General features: G+C 39.7%; 1 protein-coding gene across 1 annotated transcript in view; it reads left to right on the top strand.

Moving 5' to 3' along the window:
* MARCHF1 (membrane associated ring-CH-type finger 1) overlaps positions 1-27,920 on the top strand; it is an 89,819-nt gene that overhangs the window by 18,467 nt on the left and 43,432 nt on the right. Inside the window, exon 2 of the mRNA XM_047798027.1 lies at positions 19,250-19,430. Within this exon, the coding sequence (XP_047653983.1) occupies positions 19,250-19,430 (181 nt within the window). The remainder of the gene's footprint in view (positions 1-19,249; positions 19,431-27,920) is intronic.

The raw sequence follows: 27,920 nt of genomic DNA, 5'->3' as shown, positions 1-27,920 counted from the left end.
TAACCACTGAACATGCTTCTTCCTCACCACCCCACCTTCCCAACCCTAAGCCAGTATGCCATGCACAAGATCAATGCTCTCTTCTGTAACCACTTAATTTCCCATGATGATATATAATAATTTGCACATTCTTGAAAGGATGAATTTTTTATCTTTTTTTATTTTTAGTAAAAGAAATTTTACTTTTTTTCATTTTTTAAATTGTTATTTCCCCAATACAATTTTTTTCTACTGTACAGCATGGTAACCCAGTTACATGTACATGTATACATTCTTTTTTCTCACATTATAATGCTCCATCATAAGTGACTAGACAGAGTTCCCAGTGCTACACAGAAGAATCTCATTGCTTATCCATTCCAAAGGCAATAGTTTGCATCTATTAACCCCAAGCTCCCAATCCATTCCACTCCCTCCCCCTCCCCCTTGGCAACCACAGGTCTATTCTCCAAGTCCATGATTTTCTTTTCTGTGGAAAGGTTCATTTGTGCTGTATATTAAATTCAAGATATAAGTGATATCATATGGTATTTGTCTATTTCTTTCTGACTTACTTCACTCAGTATGAGAGTCTCTAGTTCCATCCATGTTGCTGCAAATGGCATTATTTTGTCATTTTTGATGGCTTAGTAGTATTCTGTTGTGTATATATGCTGCATCATCCTAATTCAATCATCTGTCAATGGTCTTTTGGATGATCTTTAAAATAATATCATGCTTATTTTTTTATTTTTATTTTCATCTTAATTAAAATATGCCATTGTAAGAGGCTATTGATTTTATAAGTATAAGGAAGTACTTTATCCTAAAAGTTATGGCCTAGAAATTTTTTTTTGGCTTTTTTTTTAGGGCCACACACATGGCATATGGATGTTCCCAGGGTAGGAGTCAAGTCAGAGCTACAGCTGCTGGCCTATGCCACAGCCACAGCAATGCCAGATCCAAGCCAAGTCTGTGACCCACACCAGAGCTCATGGCAATGCCAGATCCTTAACCTACTGAGCGAGGCCAGGGATCAAACCCACAACCTCATGGTTCCTAGTTGGATTCATTTGTGCTGCACCGTGATGGGAATTCCCATGGCCTATATATTTTTGATCATTTTGCATAATCAACTATACACAACATGTCATTTGTGATAAAGAGAAAAGGTTGGAGTAAAATCATCTTAGATTTGCTTAGGAAGAGACTTCAAACAATAGGAAGAAAAGAGAACATGCTTCTCCTTCCTCACCACCCTACCCACCTTCCCAACCCTGAGCCAGTATGCCATGCACAACCATAGGGTGAGCCACCAAATTAAAACTGCGTTGGCAGCACTATTCACAATAGCCAAGACATGGAAACAACCTAAATATCCATTGAAAGATAAGTGGATTAAGAAGATATGGTTCATATACACAGTGGAATACTACTCAGCCATCAAAAGAACAAAATAATGCCATTTGCAGCTACATGGATGGAACTAGAGACTCTCATACTAAGTGAAGTAAGTCAGAAAGAGAAAGACAAATACCATATGATATCACTAATATCTGGAATCTAATATATGGCACAAATGAACCTATCTACAGAAAAGAAACAGACTCATGACATGGAGAATAGACGTGGTTGCCAAGGGGGAGGAGGAAGGGGTGGGATGCACTGGGAGTTTGGGGTTAGTAGATGAAAATTATAGCATTTGGAGTGGATAAACAATGAGATCCTGCTGTATAGTCCAGGGAACTATATCTAATCACTTTTGATGGAACATGATGGAGGATAATGTGAGGAGAAGAATGTCTATATATATGTATAACTGGGTCACTTTACTGTACATCAGAAATTGACAGAACATTGTAACTCAGCTATAATAAAAAAATTTTTTGAAAAAACAGCATTCGTACCAGTTTCCCACTTGATGCCCCAACCATGTCCTTCAACCTCCCTGGGAGATATCATAGCCCAAATCCTCCTCTGTGCAGAAATAAGGCTCACAAGCAAGGCTAGAATTTGTAGCCTCTTCCCACCTTTTCCAGTGGTGGGTTAGCAGATTAAATTTCAATGTAGTTATCACAATGATGTACTGTAGCAGTAGACCTCTTTTGTCCCATTTGCTCAATTCCCCTACTTTTTGTCAAATGCCATTAAGGGACCCATTGTGGAAATCAGGAAGCCCTGCATCAGTGGTTTATTAGTATCATGAGAATATTCTTTATGGAAAGAAATCTACACATAAATGTTCATTACATATGTATATGTTTATACACAATAGGACATGTAATCTTTGGTAATAGTTAAAGCTGTTCTAATTGGACTCAAGCAAAATGCTACTTGCATGAAACAGACTGAAGGGATTAGCAGCTTCTATTCGCCATGTACTTCCTTAAAGAACATCCACATTAAGATGCTGATTGAAAATGAAGGTATAATTTGAAAATAAAAAGCTTTCATTATAGTAACAGTCAAGAGGTTTCTAAATATCAAGCCCTGAATTTTACCTTCTCTCTTTTCTGTCCATTAAAGAAAAGGACACTGTCTCCCTCAGCATCAAGAAGGTGGAGGAATATTACTGTTGTTATTGTTATATATCAGCTATAAATCATCAGAAACCAAAATAAACTGTGAATTCATCATGACAATTATCTACTCTTTATACATTTTTCATCATGTTTACTGCAACGCCATACCTAACATTTCACTTTTGCACTTGCATTTTTCACCTCTGTAGTTTGTGCATGAAAAAGAAATGTTCTACTTTATCTTTCATTAAACCCCATCTTGAAGTTATACCTTCAAAAAGTTTTGTGTCTGTCTTCACCTAAAGACAAAGACAAATAGCATAGCTTTTATGTGGAATCTAAAAAAAAAAATGATACAAATGAATTTATTTACAAAACAGAAAGAGACTCACAGACATAGAAAACAAATTTAAGATTACCAAGGGGAAGGGGGGAAGGGATACATTAGCAATTTGAGATTAAAATGTACACATTTCTAAATATAAAGTAGACAAACAACAAGGACCTACTTACAGCACAGGGAGCTATACTCAATATCTTTTAAACCTAAAAATATACGTATTGTATATATACACAAACATATGTGTGTAAAATTGAATCACATTGCTATACACCTGAAACTAACACAAAAAAGTGTAAATCAACTACATTCCAATAAAAATTTTAAAAACATAAACAGCTCTTTCAGAAACATAACAAAAAGGCAAAGATAACAGGAACGAGAAGTGCAAAATTATTGCATCTGGCATAGATAATTGATGAAATTCACGTTGGGTTGCAAGAAAAATAATATTAATTTATCATTTATATTATACCATAATAAAAATTTTTGTTGTCAAAGGAGAAAGATCAAAAATCAAGGGAAAGGAGTTCCCATCGTGGCTCAGTGGTTAATGAACTCAACTAGCATCCATGAGGATGCGGGTGCTACCCCTGGCCTGGCTCAGTAGGTTAGGGATCTGGCATTGCCGTGAGCTATGGTGTAGGTCGCAGACTCGGCTCGGATCCCTCATTGATGTGGCTGTGGCGTAGACTGGCAGCTACAGCTCCTATTAGACTCCTAGCCTGGGAACCTCCATGTGCCACAGGTGTGGTCCTAAAAAGATAAAAGACAAAAAAAAAAAAAATCAAGGGGAGGTTCGTACAGGAATACAGAATGAAGAAGGCACTGAAAAAGACTCAAAGGACAGGGAGTTCCTGCTGTGTTGCAATGGGTTAAGGATCTGACATTGTCTCCGTATCCAGGTTCTATCCCTGGCCCTGCAGCAGTGGGTTAAGGATCTGGTGTTGCTGCAGCTGCAGTATAGGTCACATCAGAGGCTCAGATTCAATGCCTGGCCTGGGAAACTTCGTATGCTGCGGAGCAGCCAAGGGGGAAAAAAAAGATTCACTACAGTGATGAGTGTTGAGAAGGTTCAAACACCAACAAATCCAGGGGTGGGAAATGCTAATGACACAGTTAAAGAGAGACGTCTTTCTGCTCTCAAACCGCAGGCCAAGTTGGTTTTTATATTCCAAGAAATGGAAGCAGAATTACCTAAACGAACGCCTGAACACACATTCTTGCATAGATCGTAGGTGTACGCCATAGCTGGCATGAAATAGGCTTAGGATTCAGAGAAAACAAAATACCCCTGGCACTGGTGTGGGTGTGTGCAGTGAAGATGGTGGTCAAATTACTCTTTATACTTCCCTGTCCTTCTAGAAGACTCTCAGCTTGCCCAAAAGCTGAACAGGAAGCAACTTAAATTTACTGATAATAAGACACAGAACTTCTCCAATGTGTCCAAATATGTAAACAGTGTAATAGTCACTATTTATTTTAACTTACTAGAGAATAAGAGAAAAGGAGGGGGAGTGCATTGGAAAATATTCTTAAATGTTTGCATTTTTTAGTTTATTTTAATATTTTCTTTAGTGATTTTTACAGTAGTTATGGTTATTGTAAAGGAAATTAAAAATAAAGAAAACTACTATTTTAGTTTAAACTTAATTACTCAGATAGATAACCACTATTTAGACTTTTTTAATATTTCTTTCTAATCTTTTTTATGAATGTAATTTTAATAGGACTATATAAGTTTTCCAGTTATATCTCTTAATGACAACATATAAAGTTCATACACACAGCTTTTGAAGAATGAAACCCACCAGTCAGAAAAAAATCTTAGCATTTTTGTCTAAATGGAAATTTTGTTCTATCGGAATTCTGAATAAAATAGAAGTTTCGAGATTTGATTTTTATAAAGCATCTCAATTTGGTTCCACAAAATTGCACTTTCTGTTCTATGACTGAGAAACGAATGATTGGGATAATCAAATGCTATAAGACTCTTTCTGGATATACCACATACTAGGAAAATGTGAATTAGAAAGAAGAAATAAGGAGTTCCTGTGGTGGCTCAGCGGAAAACAATCTGACTAGCATCCATGAGGACGCAGGTTTGATCCCTGGCCTTGCTCAGTGGTTTAAGGATCTGTGTTACTGTGAGCTGTGGTGTAGATTGCAGACACAGCTCAGATCTGGTGTTGCTGTGGCTGTGGCATAGGCCAGCAACTGTAGTTCCGATTAGACCCCTACCCTGGGAACCTCCACATGCCACCAGTGCAGCCCTAAAAAGACAAAAAAAAAAAGGAAATAAAATAAGGAACCACCTTTTTAACTATGTATCTTTAATTCCACTGCTAATTGGAAAAATATGTTTCAAATATAATTGTTATTGGCAACAATTGCTATAGGCAATTCTGCTATTTGGAAAAATAGCTTCCAAAAATATGATTATTCATTGAAATATCTCAAATCCAAGAAAATAGTATCTATGACAAAGTGTAGAACTACTTCCTTCTTCTTTTCAAAATAAGCTTCCCCCTACAGTGTAAATAAGTTAAAAATTATATTATGAGCATTATAGTTTCCAAGTGGTACCTGTGGTGATAAACAGATGCTTGGGGGCTGTGTAAACAGGTTAATCTTAAGCCTTTGTCCCGAGATCCCTTTTTTTTTTTTTATTGTAATAGAGTTGATTTACAATGTTGTGTTAGTTGCAGGTGTACAGCAGAGTGACTTAGATACATACATACATACATACAAATATACATACATACATTCTTTTTCATAAACTTTTCCATGATGGTCTATCTCCAGAAATTGAATTTAGTTCCCTGTGCTGTACAGTAGGACCTTGTTGTTCATCTATTTTATATACACTAGTTTTAACTAAAACCCTGATGTCAGTGTGGTCAGTCATTTCCTCTTGTTCCCCCAGCTTATCCCCATCTCTCATTCCCGAATTCACACCTACATTCCACAGACTTTCCTTTAACAGTATCTCTCATTTTCTTTTTTCATTCTCACAACTCTTACTAGTGCTTGTTTTGCTATTGTTGACTTTGATGACCGTCATATTCTCTTCTCTTTCTTGCTATTCTCTGAGGTAAGACAGCCACATTATTCTCTCTAATAATTTATTTCATTACTCAGATTCTTCATTGAGTTCCCACTCCAGATGAATATAGATGAAACTTTTTACCTGTGTGCCTGTATGTATGTGTGTACATAGTGGCGCTAGATGAAGGAAATATATTTTAGGCTCTCCACAATCTTAATTCTTCAGCATGACATCCCAGTACAATCCTACGCAAACTCCCACTTAACTTGGCCACATGCTTGACCCTACTGCCTGGTGATACCTACTTCTAAGCATTCACTTAAAGGATCCTCTGTGTCCACCAATGTCTGTCTCCATCTGCCAGAATTCTACCCAGGTTCTGACTCCAGTTCCTGTTAACAGTTTCCATCACGCTCTAACCACCCTCCCCTTCCCCAACCAGTACACTGTCCTCCCCACCTTGCACAGCACTTAATATGACACATACCACATGGGAACCTACACTCCAGCTAGCTCTGCAGTTGCCCCATGTGTAAAGCGCCAAGGTACAAGCTCCTGAAGGGCAAAGACCAAGACTTACTCATCTCTGCATTTACCACAGCACTTTGTGTTACCTCGCCCATAGTGCGCAAGCAACAGATTATTTGGTGAGAGAATGATTAAATACATAAATGAACAGGAGTTCCCATCGGGGCTCAGCAGTTAATGAATCCAACTAGGAACCATAAGGTTGTGGATTCAATCCCTGGCCTTGCTCAGTGGGTTAAGGATCCGGCATTGCTGTGAGCTATGGTATGGGTCGCAGATGCGGCTCTGATCCCACGTTGCTGTGGCTGTGGCATAGGCTGGCAGGTACAACTTGGATTAGACCTCTAGCCTGGGAACCTCCATATGCCATGGGAGTTACCCTAGAAAAGGCAAAAAGACAAAAAAAAAAAAGAAAGTACATAAATGAACAAAGGACAGAACAGCGAATAAATGAATAAGAGGGACCAGTGTTCACTCCAGGTGCCTGGAGCTGCTGTAAAACATCAACATTTTTCCAAGACATTTGATTGCCTGCATAGGAGAATTTATATGCAAGGGCATATTTCTAATATATTCAGTGAATTCTTTGTTATTGTAAATAAGTTACCTGCTTTGTCAGTTATCCATGGCAACTTGAGACTTCCTTTAAAGTAATGCTCAGCCAGATAAGATTAATAAATGGACAGAAACAGAAGTCATGGTTGAGGATGAGGCTGAGAGGATACAAACACTCAGGATCACACACACACACACACACACACACACACACACACACACACAAAAACCACTTTCACAAAATCAATATGAATTAAAATCTCTTCTACATCCAGAAAAGAAAATGACTAAAATGTCATAATGACAAGTTTACAGATAGCTCTGTTATTATCTACATATAAAAGCTCTATTCTGGAGTTCCCGTCATGGCTCAATGGTTAGTGAATCCGACTAGGAACCATGAGGTTTCAGGTTCAATCTCTGGCCTTGCTCAGTGGGTTAAGGATCCAGTGTTGCCATGAGCTGTGGTGTAGGTTGCAGACATGGCTCGGATCCAGCGTTGCTGTGGCTCTGGTGTAGGCCGGTGGCTAAGCTCCTATTAGACCCCTAGCCTGGGAACCTCCATGTGCCTCGGGAAATGGCCCTAGAAAAGGCAAAAAACAAAACAAAAAAAACCCCTCTATTCTGCCTCTGACTCAATATTCCTTCGGTTATATCAACACAGAAAGCATATGAGTATGTTATCTGTCCTTTTGCTTTTCACTTTAATGTGTGGAGCTAATAAAAATTGAGCCTAATAACTAGAAGAATATCTGCTTAGAGATAGCTCTAGTTTGATTTTGTCCATCTTAAATGCATATACACAAAGATGTCAAAGCTGGCATAAAAGGAATGTTTGTGACATGTGTGAGAGTGTAGAGAAAATCATTACATCATGGTATAACTTCAATGTTATTATCTATTAACTCATTGAGATGTCACCAAAACTATAAGGTAGGATCTGGAGAGGTAAACAGCATTGAGGAAATCATTCCTTTACTCAGAAGTGGGCCGTGCTCTGAACCCACCAGTGGAGTGTGCATAGGGCAGAAAAGGGACGGTCAACAGGAAAGGGGTTACCCCAAAGGCACCATCCACCACTAGAGCCCCCCTGACTTGGAGGATTTGAACAGTGTGAGCCAACACTAAGACTGATGAGGAGGGTCTACCCTGTTGTTGGGTACACTTGGGGCTGGAACTCCTGGGGCTACAGTGGCCCACACACAGAGGGGTCTAATGTACTCACCCACCTTGGAGACCTCTCAGAAAGCCCTCAGAGAGTACCCAGCCCACCATGAGACCAGCCACTAGGCTAGCCCACAAGAGGGGAGTCCTGATCAGGGCTTAAACCCCTGGGATCCACAGGTCCTAACCCTCCCTGGAGGAGAGAGGGCTGCAGGAGGAGCAATTCAAATGGAATCTGCCCAACCCATTGTGGCTCACACCACCCAGGTTTCCTTGGGTTCAAATAAACCTGGGCCCCTCGTCCATCATTGGCATATCTTCTTCTCCACTGGCTTCCATTGTGTGACCTCCAATGGGAAGAAGATGCAGGTGATTTGCCATGACTTTGGATCCCTCCAGGAGCCAGAAACTTGCCCATGCCACTGCCTTTCAGGTGGACTCTTCCCTGAAGCTCTGGGCAGATGGTCTGAAACTTTGACTGAGTCAGTGGTGACAAATTAGGGCATGAAATGAAACTCAGGAAGTTATGGTAGGTACCAGGTTTTTCGAGTTGAACACATTCCTTTGAGAAAACAAAACACTTTTAAAAGTCCCTTGTATGTGAAGAGCTGTCACTCATCTGCAGATGTTAAAAAAGACTGAACATCGAGTCAGAATGACCCATCTTATGATTACAGAAATTGTATCTGCTCCCTGAAAAATATTTTTGTTCTTACATCATAATTGTATTTTCAATTGGAGTTTTCAAAATAGTTTCAATCTCGGACTGAAGGGGAGCTCTTCATATGTACCTTCATCTCTGTAATGTAATCTTAGAAATCTGATTTGCAGGGCCTTTTTCTTTTAATTCCAAAAACGTATCATGGTTCCACATCAGTAAGAGTTGCTGGAAAGAACTGTTAGTAAAAATAACATTAAATATGTTAGTAAGAATAATATTAAATACCATCCATCTTTGCTTGTTAAATAAGAGTTACTTCTCCTTTCTTCAACAGATCCATTGCTTGACTTCCTCTGATGCTCAGATAGGGTATAAAACTGGTATACCTCAGCTTAGTTCCTCAAATGCAAATTAAGATGGTGGAATATATGTAAGGGTCATACTTTTCTCACTTTCATTATAAGAGAATTTTCCCGAAACAAGAAAAACATCGGTAGTGGGTAACATCTTCTGAGAACTGCTAAATCATATTAATGAGCTAGGCTCCCTCTTTTAGTCTTTGCTCCATACGTGTTGAACCACCAACTTAAAGTATAACATTCCTGGTCCATTTGCAGTCTAGGAATTAGCCATCTTTACCTTGAGTTTTTAACATTTTCATCACTTAAATCACTCTTAATATCCTGGTCTGCTTTCCATGCAAAGGAAGATCCTGCCCCTTAAAATTAATAAATAAGATTTTTTTCTTTATTTACAGCTGAATTTGTGGCATATGGAAGTTCCCAGGCCAGAGCTTGAATTGGAGCTGCAGCAGCAGGCCTATACCACAACCACAGCCACACCAGATCCTTAACCCACTGAGCGAGGTCAGGGATTGAACCCCCATCCTCATCCTCAGAGACACTATGTTGGATTCTTAACCCACTGTGCCACAAGGGGAACTCCAATAAGCAAGAATTTATTCAGCTCATAATAGCAGAACTTGCATAGATGAGACAACAAACAACAAAGACCAAATCTGTTTGGTCTAAAATTAAATAACAATGAAACCTCAAACATTGTAGGAAAAGAAGGTCTAGAGTCCGAATCATGAAGCCTGTGAATCTTAGGGCAGCTTAAGTTTCATTGAGCTGTGATCAGGAGAAAGAATGGATGTTACAGGTTTGAGATCATATTTGAGAAAATTCCAAGAAGCAGTCAGTCCCAGAATTCAAAAGGTTGAGGAAATAAACATCTGAGTGTTGACTGAAAAAAAAAAAAAAACTATCTAATCCATATCGACCCTTAACTTAATTCTTATAAACAATCCTATGAAGTAGACACTGCTATTTTCCTATGTTATTGACAAGGAACTTGAAAATACCAGAGATGAAGTGATTTAATAGACATGGATTGGCAGAATTAGCATTCCAATGCTGACTGTACTTGTAAAAACCACAGAAATGCTTCTCAATAATTTCCACATTATGACACCCACAGAACATGGTGATATTTGTGAGTTAAGTGGGATTAATGGACAACACACCCAGGACCCATAAACTGCCCTCTAAACTGACAGGAATCAAGATCTTAGCAGAACTGTAACTTCTTTGTGGAAACACCCATATATACCCATAACTTATCAGCTGAGAAAGTCTGTACCTTGCTGCTGCAAGGGGTTAGAGAGAAATTCATAGGACAGTTGAGGTAAATCTAAATTATGGAAGGTCAGGAGTTCCCGTCATGGCTCAGCAGAAATGAATCTGACTAGATCCATGAGGACCCAGGTTCGATCCCTGGCCTTGCTCAGTGGGTTAAGGATCTGGCGTTGCCGTGAGCTGTGGTATAGGTCACAGACACAGTTCAGATCCCACATTGTTATGGCTGTAGCGTAGTCCTGCAGCTGCAGCTCCGATTAGACCCCTAGCCTGGGAACTCCATAAGCCGTGAGTGTGGCCCTAAAAAAAAAAAATTAATTAATTAAAAAAAAATATATATATATATATGGAAGATCAGATGAACACCAGGTGAAGTGGTCTGGATTTTCTTTGACTGACAATGGGGTTCTTGAGGAGTGCCAGTATTCTAAAAGGATCTGAAAAACTGCACACTCAAAGAACAATGTGGAAGGAGCAAGACTTAAAGACCATTGTATATCTATTGACAATTCAAAATACTAGAGTGATAGCAGTGAGGACGAGAAGGATGAAAATGATTATTAAAAACACTGAGGGAGGAGTTTCCATTGTGGCTCAGCAAAAACAAACCTGACTAGTATCCATGAGGATACAGATTCGCTCTTGCCTCATGCAGTGGGTTAAGGATTTGGCATTGCCTTGAGCTGTGGTGTAGTCTGCAGAAGTTTCTTGGATCTGGCATTTCTGTGGCTGTGGCGTAGGCTGGCAGCTACATCTCCCATATGACCTCTAGCCTGGGAACTTTCATATGCCACAGCTGCAGCCCTAAAAAGAAAAAAAAAAGGAAAAAAAAAACACTGAGGGAGAAAAATTTATTAGTGTATGGATAACAATTTGAATAGAGACTCGAAAATACAGAAGACTCAAAAACAGAGTCAAACCAAAAGAATGGGATGTTCACGGCATGGTGTCTCTGGAAAGAGGAGCTGTTTGGTAGAGGCAGAGATGAAGGAAGTGGTCAGAATGGCTGAGCTTTCTTGCTATTGGCAAGGCAGTTATGAATTTAGAATCACAAGTTTAACTTGAACATTTTAGAATCACAAGTCTTGGAGCAATGCTTGAACTTGTGGAAATGGATTGCCTCCCTGGGGTAGTCAGAGTGGATAGGAAAAATATCAAAGGTTCAAGTACAAAACTCCCAGGATAAGCAGAGAGGAAATGCTGACAAAGAAACTTTAGGGGAGATGGGGCAGGGAGATCAGTCTGTGGGGAAGGAAGGAAGGCAGACTCGCAACACCAGAAACTTGAGGTTATGTAGCTTAATTACCCTGGCTTGAGTTCATTTCCACAGAGCCTGCCTTGTAATCACCCTACTTAACTTCAGTGACTTCCACAATGGGACATCCACACACTCTGGGTCAGCTCAATTCATTGAACATCTCTATAGACAGATGGATAGTTATACTGATGAATGACAGATAGATAGGTGATAGGTAGATAGATAATAGATGATAAATTAGATAGAGTGATAGATTAGGTAGATAGATGATGGATTGTTAGAGACAGATGACATAGATGATTGATAGATAATAGATGGATGCTATTTAGACAGATGATACATTAGATACATAGATGATAGATGGATAGTTAGATTGAGCAATAGATCACAGATATATAATAAATGATAGATTAGATAATACATAGGTGATTAGAAAGATAGTAGGTGATTAGATAGATAACAGGTAGATAGTAAATTAGATGATAAATGGATAGAGTGACAGATGACAGAGAGATAGATAATAGATGATAGACAATACGTATATGATAGATAGATAGTTGATAGATAGATGGATGATAGATATATAGGTCCTTTAACTTCAATACTCACTGCATCCTACGTCCGATTGTGGAGCAGAATAAGACCAGCTGCCCTTTCACACAACAGCCTGTCACATGTCTAAAGACAGTTGCCATCAACGTCCCCTTCCCTGCCTTCTTTCCCCCTCCAAGACGTTAAATGTAGGATTTAGTATTTCTCTTTATTTGTCTCTAAATGACTACATTCCTACTTTAAAAGGTGGTCCTTTTGACCTTCAGTGTTATATTATGGTAGGTGAGTCTTAGCCATGAATTTAGGTGTGTTGACTTGCATATTATTCCCCACATAGCATCTCACCAGTCACGTCACATGATAGGGTTGCTCACTGATCATATGTCCCCTACAATTCCTCACCTTCCCAGGCTGCAGAATCCTGACATTTGGAGTCTGTCCTCCATAAATAGTCACTATTCAAATCCTACAATCATCTTACATGCACTTCTGATGCCAGTTTTCCCAGCTTTAAGGGTAATGATATAAGAGCAGTGTCACCTAAACCAAAAATGAGAAGTTTCTAGGAGAGGTTAGACCCTAATGCACAAGGACATCAAGAACAATGAAGAGAAAGGTCCTTGGGGAAGGTCCGCTGGGGAATGTCCTTGGACTTATGAGGAGGGGGTGGTAGTTTAGCAGGAAAGTATCTTGTTAGTAAGGTAGATGAAGGAAATAGCTTTCTTCATTAGGATCACAGTCCTATAAGGTGAAAAATGACAGAGTCCTGTAAAGTAAAATAAAGACATTAAAAAATGAGTTATTTATGTAAAGTATGCAGTTCATTGCGTTTACTACCTAATGGCAATTTTTGTTGCTTTTATTGACCATTTATCTATTGGCAATAATGCCTTACTTTGCAACAATATTTATACTATGCAGGATTTTCTCATATACTTTATCTTATTTGAGCCTTGTGATTGTAAAATTTTACAGATGAAAACCAATTGTCTGAAAACTTGTCTGAGGCCACCCAAAGTATAGAAGAGTGAAGCTAAATCCAGGCCCAGTTTTACCCTCCTTCTCCCACAGATTTAAACACATTCCCTGCCAAGCTTTCTTTGAGACATAATCTGCAACTTGACTGACCTGTAGATCCAAATTGTGACTAACTCACCTGGATGGAGGCAGAATTCACAACTTTGGCCTTAAAGTACTTGCTTTAACCCACTTAACAAACCAGCTGCTGAAAGCTGTTAGTCCTAATGCACTAGAAGCAGTAACACAGATAAACCAAATCCACAGTAGTAGTAGTTGTAGAATTAATCCCATGATCCCATAATAAAATCAATAAACATTTGATTGCGTGCTATATGCCAGATGTCTATTATCTAATCTTGTGACACCCTGAGTTATTTTACGTAGGAGTAGATGGAGGACTTCTCCCATTTACTGCAGCAAAGAACAAGGATGTGAGTCAGGATCAGATCTGCTTGTGAACCTCCAACAATGCTGTATTTTTTATTTTTAACTTTTCTGTGACAGTGGAAAAGAAATACCACAAAAGGGATATGAACTCATCTATAAGGGAGATTGCATGCTCTGCCTAGAAGTGACACTGTCCCATTCCTCCCAATTTCAACATCAGTTCTTCAGCATCAGTTGTGTCTTCCAGTCCCTCAGACCATCCTTTTCTCCTGATATATGAACCCCGAGGTGGTTTGCCTCCCTACTCAGTTAGTCCAGCTGCTGTGAGGCCATGTGTACAACATCTTCTGGGGCGCATGGGGCTGTGCACATCCTGACACAGAGTGGTGCTCTGGGGTGGTTGGGGAGGTGCGTGTCCCAGGACCATGTCAGCAGTGTCCCCTGTAAATCCCTGCTGCCTCCTCTCATGGGGGCTGCACGGCTGCTCTACAGCTCTGACATTCACGCGTGGTTGGTTCCCCATCACAGTATCCCAGTGGCTTTCCCTAGTTATTTACAGCCTCTGTGAGAGGTAACCCCATGCCTTCCCATCTCTCCTTTAGGTACCTGTAGTCTCCTGAATATCTGAGAGGACCGTTCAATACCAGGCCCAGCTGCTGCACCTGCCCAGAACCCAGCCCCCTCATCCCCACTTGCAGTCTCCCTTTAGCTCTGCTTGTGGGGATATGGTACCTATTTCCCACCTGCGCTTTCTTGCCCTTGTCCAAAGACACTGCTCCACCATCCTTTCTCTACCCAGACTTTCCTGACCCTTCCAGAACCTTCACTTAACACTGGGTCATTCTCTGGCCTGTTTCTTTAAATGTCTCCCTCCCTGAGGGACACCAGCATTCTTCTTATGAACCCATTCAGCTTTACCCTATTAAAGACCAAAGGAAATGAAAATTAAAACTAAAATGTTCTCGTGTGTGACCTTTTCACTGCTCTGCTATATTTCTCAAAAAGAGAGATTATATCTCTTCACTTTACTTGAGCATCAATTTCTCATCCACTGCTTACTGACTTTCAAAATGGCTTTTGCCTAACGTGTATTCTGGTCATTTTTTTATCTTAATAAAGTGAATTCTAAGAATAGGTGCCAGACTCTGAAGCATGATGATTAGTTTTGAGTAAAGATTAACATCCAAATTAAATCATTAAGAACACAGCAGTATGTAACTACTGTGCTTAAAGCTTATTTAGTTGTAGAGGGGCATGGAGAAAATGTAGGTAGGGAAGTGCGGAGACAGAGAAAAGGAAAATGGTGAGGAAGGTGGGAAGAGAGTTGAGATGCTTTTCTAGAACCACAGAGACGACTCTCTGGAAGAGTCACGTGTTGTAGATGTGCTTGGGACCAAGGCTAGTAGCCATGGAAACACATGGGGTCTTGGAGATCCCCCGAACCCTCTGTTCCAGATTCTTAACACCAAGGAGATTGTAATCCTTGCCTCAAAGGGTCCCTGCCTCCAGGTTCTTTCCTCTCCCTCTCAACTCACCCTTCCTGCTGTTGCTAGTGTCAGCATTTCTTTGCAAATGCAAGGGCTAAGAAAAGGGGAATGAGTGAAACAATGAATGAGTGAAAAGAATTACAAAGTTACATTAATACTGTGGCCCTCTCAAAGATTTTTTTGTGATAAATTATTTTTTAAAAAAATGCTTAGGCAGAAAAAAATTATCCTACCAGAGCCAAGAAGCCCTGGCAAGAGACCAGGTGGGGTGTAGTAGAGGTCATTTTAGGATATATAAGGGGAGTTCCCGTCATGGCGCAGTGGTTAACGAATCCGACTAGGAACCATGAGGTTGAGGGTTCGGTCCCTGCCCTTGCTCAGTGGGTTAAGGATCCGGCGTTGCCGTGAGCTGTGGTGTAGGTTGCAGACGCGGCTCGGATCCCGCGTTGCTGTGGCTCTGGCGTAGGCCGGTGGCTACAGCTCCGATTCAACCCCTAGCCTGGGAACCTCCATATGCCGTGGGAGCGGCCCAAGAAATAGCAACAACAACAACAACAAAAAAGACCAAAAAAAAGACAAAAATAAATAAATAAATAAATAAAAGATATATAAGGCAAAAAAAAAAAGCCTACTTTTCTTAAAACTCAAACATTAAGGGGGGGTGTTACTTGAAGCCACACACACTCTTACAGTTTCAAAAATTTGATTTGTAAAATAGCTTTCTGTGCTCCCCTCTTTACAGAATGCTAGAAATTATATGGAAGAAGAAATTTATTCAGGTCATGAATGGTGAAAACCTAGCACATGCTGGATGCACTGTAAGCCAGTTAAAATACCAAAATGTCAATAAATCTGTGAATCAGCCTGTCGTGCCACTCGGTGACAGATACCAATGTAAATTATCCGTGATTTTTTAAAAATCACTTAATTCTCAAGTCTTGATTTCCCATAAGGTAAAAATGCATTGAAATTATGCTTATTTTAAAGTGCATTTTTATTTTATTATTAGGAACATTATTCTGTTGGGAAAAGCATGTTTATATTTGTATTACTGTTTTCATTTCTAATTTAGCAATTGCAATTTGTGTGAAATATGTCAATATAAGAATTATTTCTTTCTGTAATGACACTGTTACTTTATTTTTTATTTCTAGTAGAGATCTGAAGTTGATATTTAGTTCTTAAATCCATTTACAACAATCTCAACATGATTTGCAAAGACTCTTGGGATCCCACCTGAGTTAGATAATTTAGAAAAAGTTCAAAACACTAAAATCATGTAAAAAGAAATCTTGTGAAATGGGAATGAAAATGAGCCAAGCTTTTGATTTTCCCTATGGGAAATAATCTAATTTTATGAAGAAAAAATGATATTGCTTGATGCTTCAGGTAACGGTTTCAAGAGAAATTTTTTTAAAAGAATCTCAAAGACCTGGGAAGTTGACTAGAATTGAGGAACTGTTTCAGTCAGTTTGAACTCAGTAATAATTGAGGTTCTCATTTAAATCTGCTTGTCATGAGTTATTTTTCACATCAGTAAAAAAAATCAGAACCTCAGAATCATCTTAGAAGCTGTGCAGCCTTTGACCCCCATTTTTGGTGAGGAATTATCAGAAGGCATTAACTGCCCATTTTTCTTTTTCAAATGAGAACCTCTGTCCCCAGTCCCTAGAGACTGTTGTGGACCAGTGGGTATCAATGGAAGGCCAGGACAGGCTTTCATTTTTATTGTGTGCTTCTCTCTGGAACCTTTACTTCAACTTTAGTTATTTGCAGAAGTTAGGGTTGTTTATTTTGTAAACCTGGTTTTCTTTACCATTGATCATAGTCAGACATGAATGGCCTTTTAACTCAGAATTACCTTGTTCAGGCAGGCTTAAGCATATGTTTTCTGAAGGTCCAGATAGTGAATATGATGGTCTTTGCAGCCACAGGGCCTCTGCAGTAACTCTCAAGTCTACAATTATAGCACAAACATGCTCTAAATAGGACATAAACAAATGTGTGTGGGTGTGTTCCAATAACACTTGATTTACCAAATGGGCAACATGAAGAATGGGGCCCTGATTAAGGGAGTACCTTTGAGTGGAGTCAGGGAGAGGAGAGGTTCAGAAGCCTTCAGAAATTAGTCACTGATGATGTAAAATCCGTTAAGTTCCAAGGGCTCCAAAAGTAAATGTTGCTGCAAAACAATGTGCTATAGAAACCCAGATTTCCTTTCACTGGTCACTTTGACAGTAAGTCTTAGTTTGTTGAACAAACAGTTATTTAGTCACCAAACATCCACTGACCACCATTCTATTGGCAACAGGTGTGTATAAAATGTACAAAGCTCTGATCTTGGGACCTACATGTTTGGAGGGAAGACACAGCTTGACCTTTTGTATTAAAGAAAAGGCTCTGAGATAACTTTTAGCTTTTCCCCACCATGCCAGCCTTTCACACATGCTGCTACACCCAACACAGCTGCCCCCTGAATCAGTGCTGGGAAGGCAGACACTGGTGTTGAACTTTCCTGTGTTCTCACCCCACCCACTCCCACCCAACGGACTTAGGAAGTCAGTGTTCCTCTTTGCTTCCTTTATCTTTACTGAAGAAAAAGAGCCCCCAAGTGCACTGTGTCATACTCCTTTATTTTGAGGTTAGGGGAGGGTTGGGTTTCAATTCCTCTATCTTACTGCAGTAACAATCTGACCAACCATTTCATTTCCCCTGGGGAAGGGCTGAGACAGACAAACAGACTTTAAAATCCACTCCTTAAACCCTATGATTCCAGAGAATAGGGCATTTGGATCTGAAAGAAAAGAGCAGTATCAGCACTTCAAACAGTCTTCCAAACTTCCACTGTGTCTCAGCTCAAAATAGTAATTATAGGAATTCCCTTTGGGGCACAGCAGAAACAAACCTGACTAGTACCCATGAGGACACAAGTTCAATCCCTGGCCTTGCTCAGTGGGTCAGGGATCCGGTGTTGCTGTGAGCTGTGGTGTAGGTTTCATATGCAGACTGGATCCTGCTTTGGTTGCTGTGGCTGTAGCATAGGCTGGCAGCTGTACCTCCAATTTGAGCCCTAGCCTGGGAACTTCCATGTGCCATGAGTGCAGCCCTAAAAAAAGCAAAAATAAATAAATAAATTTTAAAAAGCATTTATACAGGTTTTTTTTTAACTTCTATTCATATTTCTGACAGTTTACAAGCAATGTTTCTAATCAAATTTAATAACAACTTCTAACAACTGGTTAAATAACAAGGATTACTGAAGTGTTAAGATTTGAATTCATGACCTGGGGGTAGGAAATGTTTGTCTCATTCAATGAGGAAAACAAAGCATTTTTTTTTTTTTTTAGTGAAGATGAGAATAATTAAGTTTTCATAGACTAAATCTATGACACTAGAAATCATAGTAATTCAGTAAACTAGTTGCGCTGGGAATTCCATGGACAATAGAGTAATTAACATTTTAAAACAGTAGGATTTACTGTACTTGAACTTTATAACCTGTCATTTTTGTGACAGTGATGAATATTGACAGTTTAGGCCATTTGTTATGACCAAACATGTGTGCATCTCCCTATGAAAATCTCTGTAATATTTCCCAGCTGAGACTCTCTATATTCACTTTATTCCACGCTAACCCATGAACATTTCTTAGGATTCTTCCACATTGGTAGGATACCGTATTTCCTAAAGTATACACCCTGTAAAATGTCATCAAAGTAAAACAATGTTTTGTTTTAAGTTATCCGAAAACAGCAGTCCTTAGATTCCTAAGTGGTGACTAATACAGGAAAGCAAGTTATGTCCATGGACACTCGCCCTTAACAGATGAAGGTGGGGACAGAGTCAAGTGCTGTGCTGTTAAAACTGGCTTCCAGTAGGAATGAAGTGGTCGCGCATTCTTGGTTCAGTGGACTCTAAAATGCCTAATAACGTGATTTAAGAGTCCAGTGATGACCAGGAGAATGGAAGAAAATTAACCCCAGGCACCAAGCAAGTCTGGCACTGAGTGCAGGTGAAACGTCCATGATTCAAAGTCAGGTCGCATGGCTGAGAGGGGAGGAGAAGGCCAGCGCTCCCTGGGGGTCTCACCTGGCTACTATGTCCCCCCAGGATCTGCCACTGCGAAGGGGATGAGGACAGCCCCCTCATCACACCCTGCCGCTGCACTGGCACCCTGCGCTTCGTGCACCAGGCCTGCCTGCACCAGTGGATCAAGAGCTCAGACACACGCTGCTGCGAACTCTGCAAGTACGACTTTGTCATGGAGACCAAGCTCAAGCCCTTACGCAAGGTAGGGGGTCATGGGGTGGGGCCAGGGTCCTGCCCTCAAAAGCTATTTCTCTCCTGGTCACACTTCCCTGCTATCCTGTTTGGGCACAAGTGACATGCAGCCAGCCAAGGAGAGTGCATGTGTGGTGCCCTCTGCACATGTAACATGCAGGCCCATGATCCCAGATAATCCTCCCGATTTTTGTATCTCTTCAAAGTCAAAAAAAGCTTGTGCATGTGTGTGTGCAAAATGTACTTGAGTGTCAATGCGGAGTTCCTGCTGCTGGCCAGCGGGTTAAGAATCTGACTACAACAGCTCTGGTTAATGCAGAAGCACAGGTTTGTTCAGGCCTGACACGGTGTGTTAAAAGGATCTCTGTAAGGCTGCAGCGTAGGTGGCAGAGGCTGCTCTGATTCAGTCCCCTCCAGCAACTTCCATATGCAGGTGCAGTCATAAATATATATATATATATATAAATAAACTTGTGGGTCAATGTAATTGAATTGATGGGAACTCTGAGAATGTTGCACTTACTGAAGTCAATTCCTGAAGAGGTTGGGTAATAGATCAGGTAGATTAAACCGCTTGAACTTGCCTCATTTCTTAAAAGCCAAGGTAAAGGAAGAGAATGCTCCCTTATGTAAGGCATGGACTCTTGTTGTGTTTGCCTTTACTGGGGGATTTGCTTTGATGGCCTATGTATAATTAGAGTAGACAGAAAGAAAAAGCATGATTTTCCATATTGGGCATCAAGCTGTGAAAGAGGTAAATATGTATAAACTTAATCCTCAAATGCCTCATTTATGCTATATTTTTCTAAAGAGCAAAGGTATAATGTGAGCATCTAGCTCAGGGATGGCAAAGGATAGTTTGTAAGGCTACATATGAAGACAATGAGCTTTGTAGAATTCACTAACAATAGGTAGGACCCTGGATTTTAGCATGTAGTTTACTCATCTCTTTGCCTAAGGGCAGCCTTACATATACTGAGGCCTCAATTTGCAAAGGAGGGTGTGGAGGCCACAACTTAAACGATGAATCTGCCTAGAGCTGCTTTTTCATTTAAATTTCATACAATGCTAAAGTGCATACAAAGAACAGGGCTTAGAAGTAAACATGATGGATTCCAGGATAAGCAGAGATATAAAACAAACAAGACTATGCCAGTAGGCACCCGGATGGTGGTTGGCCATTGCAATTCTTCATGAATTCTATAAATTACAGACAGGGAGAATTGATGTCCCTGCTTGGTGGTAGCCTTGATTTTAAAAATCTGCCAGTGGTTTATAGATGTCAAAACCGGTGCACAAAATGCCTTTGAGTTCTGGATTGTTAACCTGCCGGGTGAACTGAGTGCGAAAAGGTGACTCTCTGTGCTTCCAGGTTCCAAAGCAAAAGAAGCCAGAAATAGAAGTGGACCCTCACTCCTTGCCACTTGCTTTATCCACTGAAGGGTGTTGTGTGCTGTCTGGAGCAGCTGAATGAACCAGCCTGCTCTATGATTCTGTAAATTTCTCTGCTAACCCCTCAGGGAAGCACCAAGTATTTCATAATATCTTTACATTTCTCCATTTGTTTTCAACCTACATCTCTATAAAATTTTCATTTCAACTTTGTCAAACATAATATTTCAATTTGAGAACAACCGGCTAGGATAATAAAATATCAAATGTTCTCTTCTTCACATTACCTACCCCTCCCCCATTTTTGTATCAGAAACAGCACATGGATCTTGGAAAGTTTTCTTCTACTTACAGCTTTTCCAGAATCACCCTGATAGAAAACGTTGATCCTTTCTCAGTATTCTAGCCCCTGATAAGTCACAGTCCTATCTCAAGAGATCTTTTTTTTCCCCTCAACCAAACTGTTTATAAACTAAAGAAAGGCAGCAAATGCATCTATCTTTTTAATCTTCTTTATAATAAATATGTTGCAGCCACCTGGTGGTCACTCCTATCTGCTGATTAAGGAAACACTCGTTTCTTTTTAAAAATGTTTCCTTTGGTTGATCATAAACATTAATTAGAAGGTCAACATGACAACATATCAACATCCTTCTTTTTTCTTTCTTTTCTTTTTATTTTTTTGCTTTTGCTTTTTAGGGCTACACCTGCAGCATATGGAAGTTCAGGGCTAGAGGCTGAATCAGAGTTGCAGTTGCAACCTACACAACAGCCACACCAACTTGGGATCTGAGCCATGTTGTGACCTACACTACAGCTCATAGCAATGCCAGATCCTTAACCCACTGAGTGAGACCAGGGTTCAAACCCAAGTTCTCATGGATACTAGTCGGGTTTGTTACTACTGAGCCATGATGGGAACTCCAGCACCCTTCATTTTTAATAGTGTGTATATACCTACAGAAGATCTAAGAATCTAACCTAGAAGCTGTTTTCTGACAGCAGAGATATGTTTTCCTCAACCCACATGGCTGAGAATTTGAATTATGTACCTTCCTTTAAATGTGTGATTATTTCATGTAACATTCCACACATCTGTATTGTTTAATAAAACCACAGTCTCTGGTTTACTGGAACCACATTCCCATAGGACCACAAGCAGGGTAGCTAACGTGATCCCTTTGAAAAACTATTTTCCCCCAAGGGCTCCCCGTTTCTCAGCCTGCCCTCTTCCTGATACTGAGGGACCTCTGCTCATCTGAGTCAGCTGTGCTCTGGTGACAATCTGACTTTTCAGCTCCTAGTCTAACACAGCCAAACATGAGAAACATGCATGCTCCTCCTTATTCTATGACTTATGGGCTTAAAAAACATAGAAAAAGGATTCAACACTTTCTCCTTTCAAATTACAGAGCTCTGAAATAATATTTATTATTTTAATTTATTTTTTTAATTATTTCCCCTATACGATTTTTTTTCTACTGTACAGCATGGTGACCCAGTTACACATACAAGTGACCCAGTTACACATGCATGTACACATTTTATTTTCTCACATTATAATGCTCCATCATAAGTGACTAGACAGAGTTCCCAGTGCTACACAGAAGAATCTCATTGCTTATCCATTCCAAAGGCAATGGTTTGCATCTATTAACCCCAAGCTCCCAATCCATCCCACTCCCTCCGCCTCCCCCTTGGCAACCACAAGTCTATTCTCCAAGTCCTTGATTTTCTTTTCTGTGGAAAGTCTCATTTGTGCTGTATATTAGATTCAAGATATAAGTGATATCATATGGTATTTGTCTTTCTCTTTCTGACTTACTTCACTCAGTATGAGAGTCTCTAGTTCCATCCATGTTGCTGCAAATGGCATTATTTTGTTCTTTTTGATGGCTGAGTAGTATTCCATTGTGTATATATACCACATCTTCCTAATCCAATTGTCTGTCAATGGACATTTGGGTTGTTTCCATGTCTTGGCTACTGTGAATAGTGCTGCAATTAACATGTGGGTGCATGTGTCTTTTTTAAGGAAAGTTTTGTCTGGATATATGCCCAAGAGTGGGATTGCTGGGTCATATGGTAGTTCTATGTATAGATTTCTAAGGTACCTCCATAGTGGTTGTACCAGCTTACACTCCCACCAACAGTGCAGGAGGGTTCCCTTTTCTCCACACCCTCTCCAGCATTTGTTATTTGTGGACTTATTAATGATGGCCATTCTGACTGATGTGAGGTGGTATCTCACTTTAATCAGTGATGCTGAACATTTTTTCATGTGCTTGTTGGCTATCTGTACATCTTCCTTGGAAAAATGTCTATTCAGATCTTTTGCCCATTTTTCCATTGGGTTGTTGGCTTTTTAGCTGTTGAGTTGTATAAGTTGTTTGTATATTCTAGAGATTAAGCCCTTGTCAATTGCATCATTTGAAACTATTTTCTCCCATTCTGTAAGTTGTCTTTTTGGTTTCTTTCTGGTTTCCTTTGCTGTGCAAAAACAAAAAGATCGTACACCACAACCAGGTGGGATTCATCCCAGGTTCACGGGGATGGTTCAACATACGCAAATCAATCAGCATCATATACCACATTAACAAAAGAAAAGTCAAAAACCACATGGTTATATCCATAAATGCAGAAAAAGCGTTTGACAAAGTCCAACGTCCATTTATGATAAAAACTCTTACCAAAGTGGGTATAGAGGAAACATAACTTAACATAATAAAAGCCATTTATGACAAACCCACAGTAAATATAATATTCCATGGAGAAAAGCTGAAAGCCTTCCCACTAAAATCTGGGACAAGACAAGGAGGCCCACTCTCACCACTGTTATTCAACATAGTATTGGAAGTCCTAGCCATAGCAATCAGACAAACAAAAGAAATTAAAGGCATCCGAATTGGAAAAGAAGAGGTAAAACTGTCACTGTACGCAGATGACATGATACTATATATAGCAAACCCTAAGAACTCAACCCCAAAACTGCTTGAACTGATCAACAAATTCAGCAAAGTAGCAGGATGTAAGATTAACATTCAGAAATCAGTTGCATTCCTGTATACTAACAGAGAAATATTAGAAAAGGAATACCAAAATACAATACCTTTTAAAATTGCACCACAAAAAATCAAATACCTGGGGATATACCTGACCAAGGAGGCAAAGGACTTGTATGCCAAAACTATAAAACATTCATCAAGAAAATTAAAGAAGATGTAAAGAAATGGAAAGATATTCCATGCTCCTGGGTTGGAAAAATTAATATTGTAAAAATGGCCATACTACCCAAAGCAATCTATAGATTCAGTGCAATCCCTATCAAATTACCCAGGACATTTTCACAGAACTAGAACAAACAATCCAAAAATTTATATCGAACCACAAAAGACCCGGATTGCCAAAGCAATTCTGAGGAACAAAAAACCAAGCAGGAGACATAACTCTTCCAGACTTCAGGCACTATTACAAAGCTACAGTCATCAAGACAGTGTGGTACTGGTACCAAAACAGACAGATCAATGGAACAGAAGAGAGAACCCAGGAATAAACCCAGACACCTATGGTCAATTAATCTTTGACAAAGGAGGCAAGAACATAAAATGGGAAAAAGACAGTCTTTTCAGCAAGTATTGCTGGGAAACCTGGACAGCTGCATGCAAATCAATGAAATTAGAACACACCCTCACACCATGCACAAAAATAAACTCAAAATGGCTGAAAGACTTAAATAAAAGACAAGACACTATCCAACTCCTGGAAGAGAACATAGGCAAAACATTCTCTGACATCAACCTTATGAATATTTTCTCAGGTCAATCTCCCAAAGCAACAGAAATAAAAGCAAAAATAAACCAATGGGACAATATTTAAATGTCAGCATCCAAAATGACTTTTCAGATTCTGAGATGGTATGCACTATACAGACACCAGGCATTTTTAAATGGTTCTAGATGGTTTATTTTCACAGCACTAAGATTCATCAACAGTTTTCTTTTGGTCATTTTTAAATGGTCATTAAGAATGACAGGTACAACACTTAGATAGGATATATTCAAAGTACATCCAATTAATTGTTCTCAACTCAGTAATTCTATTATAGTTTATAACATTCTAAAGCCTAACCCCATGAAACAATTAATTTATCTAATGATCCTGAATTCTATACTTAGTCAGTGGAGATAGGAGATTCTGTTGAGATGAAATGGTTTCTTAAAGTAGAAAGGTGCAAATCTTCATTGTCTGATGAACCAAGAGGCTTAATAGCCGCTGAAGATATCATTAAAACCTTACTTTGTTCATTGCTACTATTATGACACCAGAATCTCCTGTTAGTGAATTCATCAAGGAATCCTAACGTTTCCAGAAGAAAATCTTTAAAGTCTAAATAAAATCAAGGGCTTCTTTGAGAAAAAGCAGTTTTTATCATCTTTAAGTGGGTAGCTCAGCTCCTTTTATAACATTCAATAAAAGTCTCATTAATTTACTGAGTTTCCAAGAATCAGATAGAGTTCTTAGGGCCCAGAAAAGTCAAAAAGTTGGAAATAAAGGAAGTACACGGAGTTCCCACTGTAACCCAATGGGCTCAGCAGCGTCTCAGCAGCTCCAGGACACAGGTTCCATCCCCAACCAACACAGTAGGTTAAGGGTCTTGCATTGCTGCAGCTGTAGCATAGGTCACAGTGCAGCTCAGACCTAATTCCTGGTCAGGGAACTCCATATGCCACAAGAAATAGGGAGGGCATAAAAGAAAAAAAATATATAGAAAGCCCAGCCAGGATCCCATTCTGTCTGGAACCACATACCATCTTCGTTCTGACCCATAAACAAATCTTTTCTGAAGCTGCAGAATTACCCGGGGCTCAGATTGCAGTCCTTCCTGGAGGGGGAAAACCTCTTGCACAAGAAGCTAGTGATGAGGCCACCAAATGCCCCTGACACTGGGTGTCCTTCTGTGCAGGACAGGACTCTCTATGTGGTTTTCCATTGACAATCCATTGCACAAATACAGCATAGAAACTATGCCCCTCTCTGCAACCTTTTATTCCTTGTGTTTTTACAAATGAAGTGAGGCAGACACTCAATTCAGTTACTTTTGCTTTAGTAACAATTAGAATGAACCATATTTCTTGTCATTTTTGTACATCAAAAACAGTTGAGGAGTTCCCTTCGTGGCTCAGTGGTTAAAAAACCCAACTAGGACCCATGGGGATTTGGGTTTGATTCCTGGCCTCACTCAGTGGGTTAAGGATCCAGTGTCGCCGTGAGCTGTGGTGTAGATCACAGACTCAGCTCGGATCCCATGTTGCTGTGGCTGTGGTGTTGGCCGGCACCTGCACCTCCAATTCGACCTCTGGCCTGGGAACCTCCATATGCTGCAGGTGCTGCCCTAAAAATCAGAAAAAAAAATACAGTTGAATACTGGAGTTCCCTGGTTGTTCAGCAGATTAAGGATCCAGTGTTGTCACTGCTGTGGCTCAGGTTCAATCCCTGACCTGGGAACTTCCTAAAGACACAGGCATGTCAAAACAAACAAAAACCCGAAACAGTTAAATATTGGAAAATTCATTAAATATATTAAGTTCTACATGAACTTATTATGCCTAATAAAAAGGAACAATCATTTTGATGTTTCTGCATTTCCACCATAGTGCATTACAATGCTTTAGTTGAAATGCCTGTTTTTAAAAAATGAAAAACTGTATTTTTTTATTTTATTGGGATATAGTTGACTGACAAAGTTGTGTTAATTTCAAGCATGCAGAACAGTAAATCAGTTATACATATACACATATCCATTCCTTTTCAGATTCTCTTCCCATATAGGTTATTATACAGTTTTGCATAGGTTTCCCTGTGCTATACAGTAGGTCATTGTTACCCATCTATTTTCCCTGTGCTGTGCAGTAGGTCATTGTTAACCATCTACTACATGGTAGTGTTTAAATATCAATCTCAACCCCTAATTTATCCCTCACATACAATGTTTCCCCTTTGGTAAACATAAATTTGGTTTTGAAATTTTTCAGTCTGTTTCTGTTTTATAAGTTCTGTTATATCATTTTTTTAATTAGATTCCACATATTAGTGATTTCATATGGTATTTGTCTTTCTCTCTCTGATTTAGTGTGATAATCTCTAGGTCCATCCATGTTGCTACAAACAGCATTGTTTCATGATTTTTTTTTATGGCTGAGCAATATTCAATTGTATATATGCACCCCAACTTCTTTATCCATTCCTCTGTTGATGGCCATTTAGGTTGCTTCCATGTCTTGCCTATTGTAAATAGTGCTGCAGTGAACACTGGGGTGCCTATATCATTTTGAGTTATGCTTTTCTCCAAATAGATGCCCAGGAGTGGGATTGCTGGACCATATGGTACTTCTATATTTAGTTTTTTAAGGAATCTCCAAACTGTTCTCCAGAGTGGCTTCACCAGCCTAGGTTCTCACCAACAGTGTAGGAGGGTTCCCTCTGAAAAACTGTATTTAGCAACTGCTATGTTAATGCCTTCCTTTTCTTAAGTTGCTCAGACATGCATCTTTCAGAAGAGCTGAGAGCCAATGCAAGTTACCATAGCAAATCAGCTCTGCCAAGGGAGTATTGAGCTTCTGCTGACCTGGGGCTCCTGCAGTTTGTAGCCTTAAAATTGGACGGGGCAGGAGTGCAGTCAGATTCATAGCTAGCAGTTTCCAGCACCCTTTGAATACTCACACATCATCATGCATAAAAGAAATACGAACTGCATCATTTACTTCCCTTTAACGGTGATTTACAATTTCACTAATGCAACCACCATATGCTACAGTTTCAACTCTGTACCAGGTATTTAGTATCTATCACTTAATTTAATGCTCATTACAGCCCCATTGTACGTAGGCACATGCAACCCATTTGACAGATGAGGAAAAGGAGACACTTCTGTCTCACACCCAAGCTCCCTGACTCTCCAGTCTGTGCTCACCATACCTCACTCCCTGGGAAGCCCTTGGAAGCTCGTCCTTTAGGCATTAAAATTTCAGTTTTTATTTAAACTATCCAGTGGAAATATTTCCACTTAGAAAGAAGTCTTTCTAAATTAAATGTTTTAATCTTCCTTTTT

The sequence above is a fragment of the Phacochoerus africanus genome, chromosome 10, assembly GCF_016906955.1.
Source record: "Phacochoerus africanus isolate WHEZ1 chromosome 10, ROS_Pafr_v1, whole genome shotgun sequence".
In the NCBI taxonomy this organism is placed as follows: domain Eukaryota; kingdom Metazoa; phylum Chordata; class Mammalia; order Artiodactyla; family Suidae; genus Phacochoerus; species Phacochoerus africanus.
Note: the sequence above shows the minus strand (reverse complement) of the source record. Positions and strands in the feature narration are given on the sequence as shown.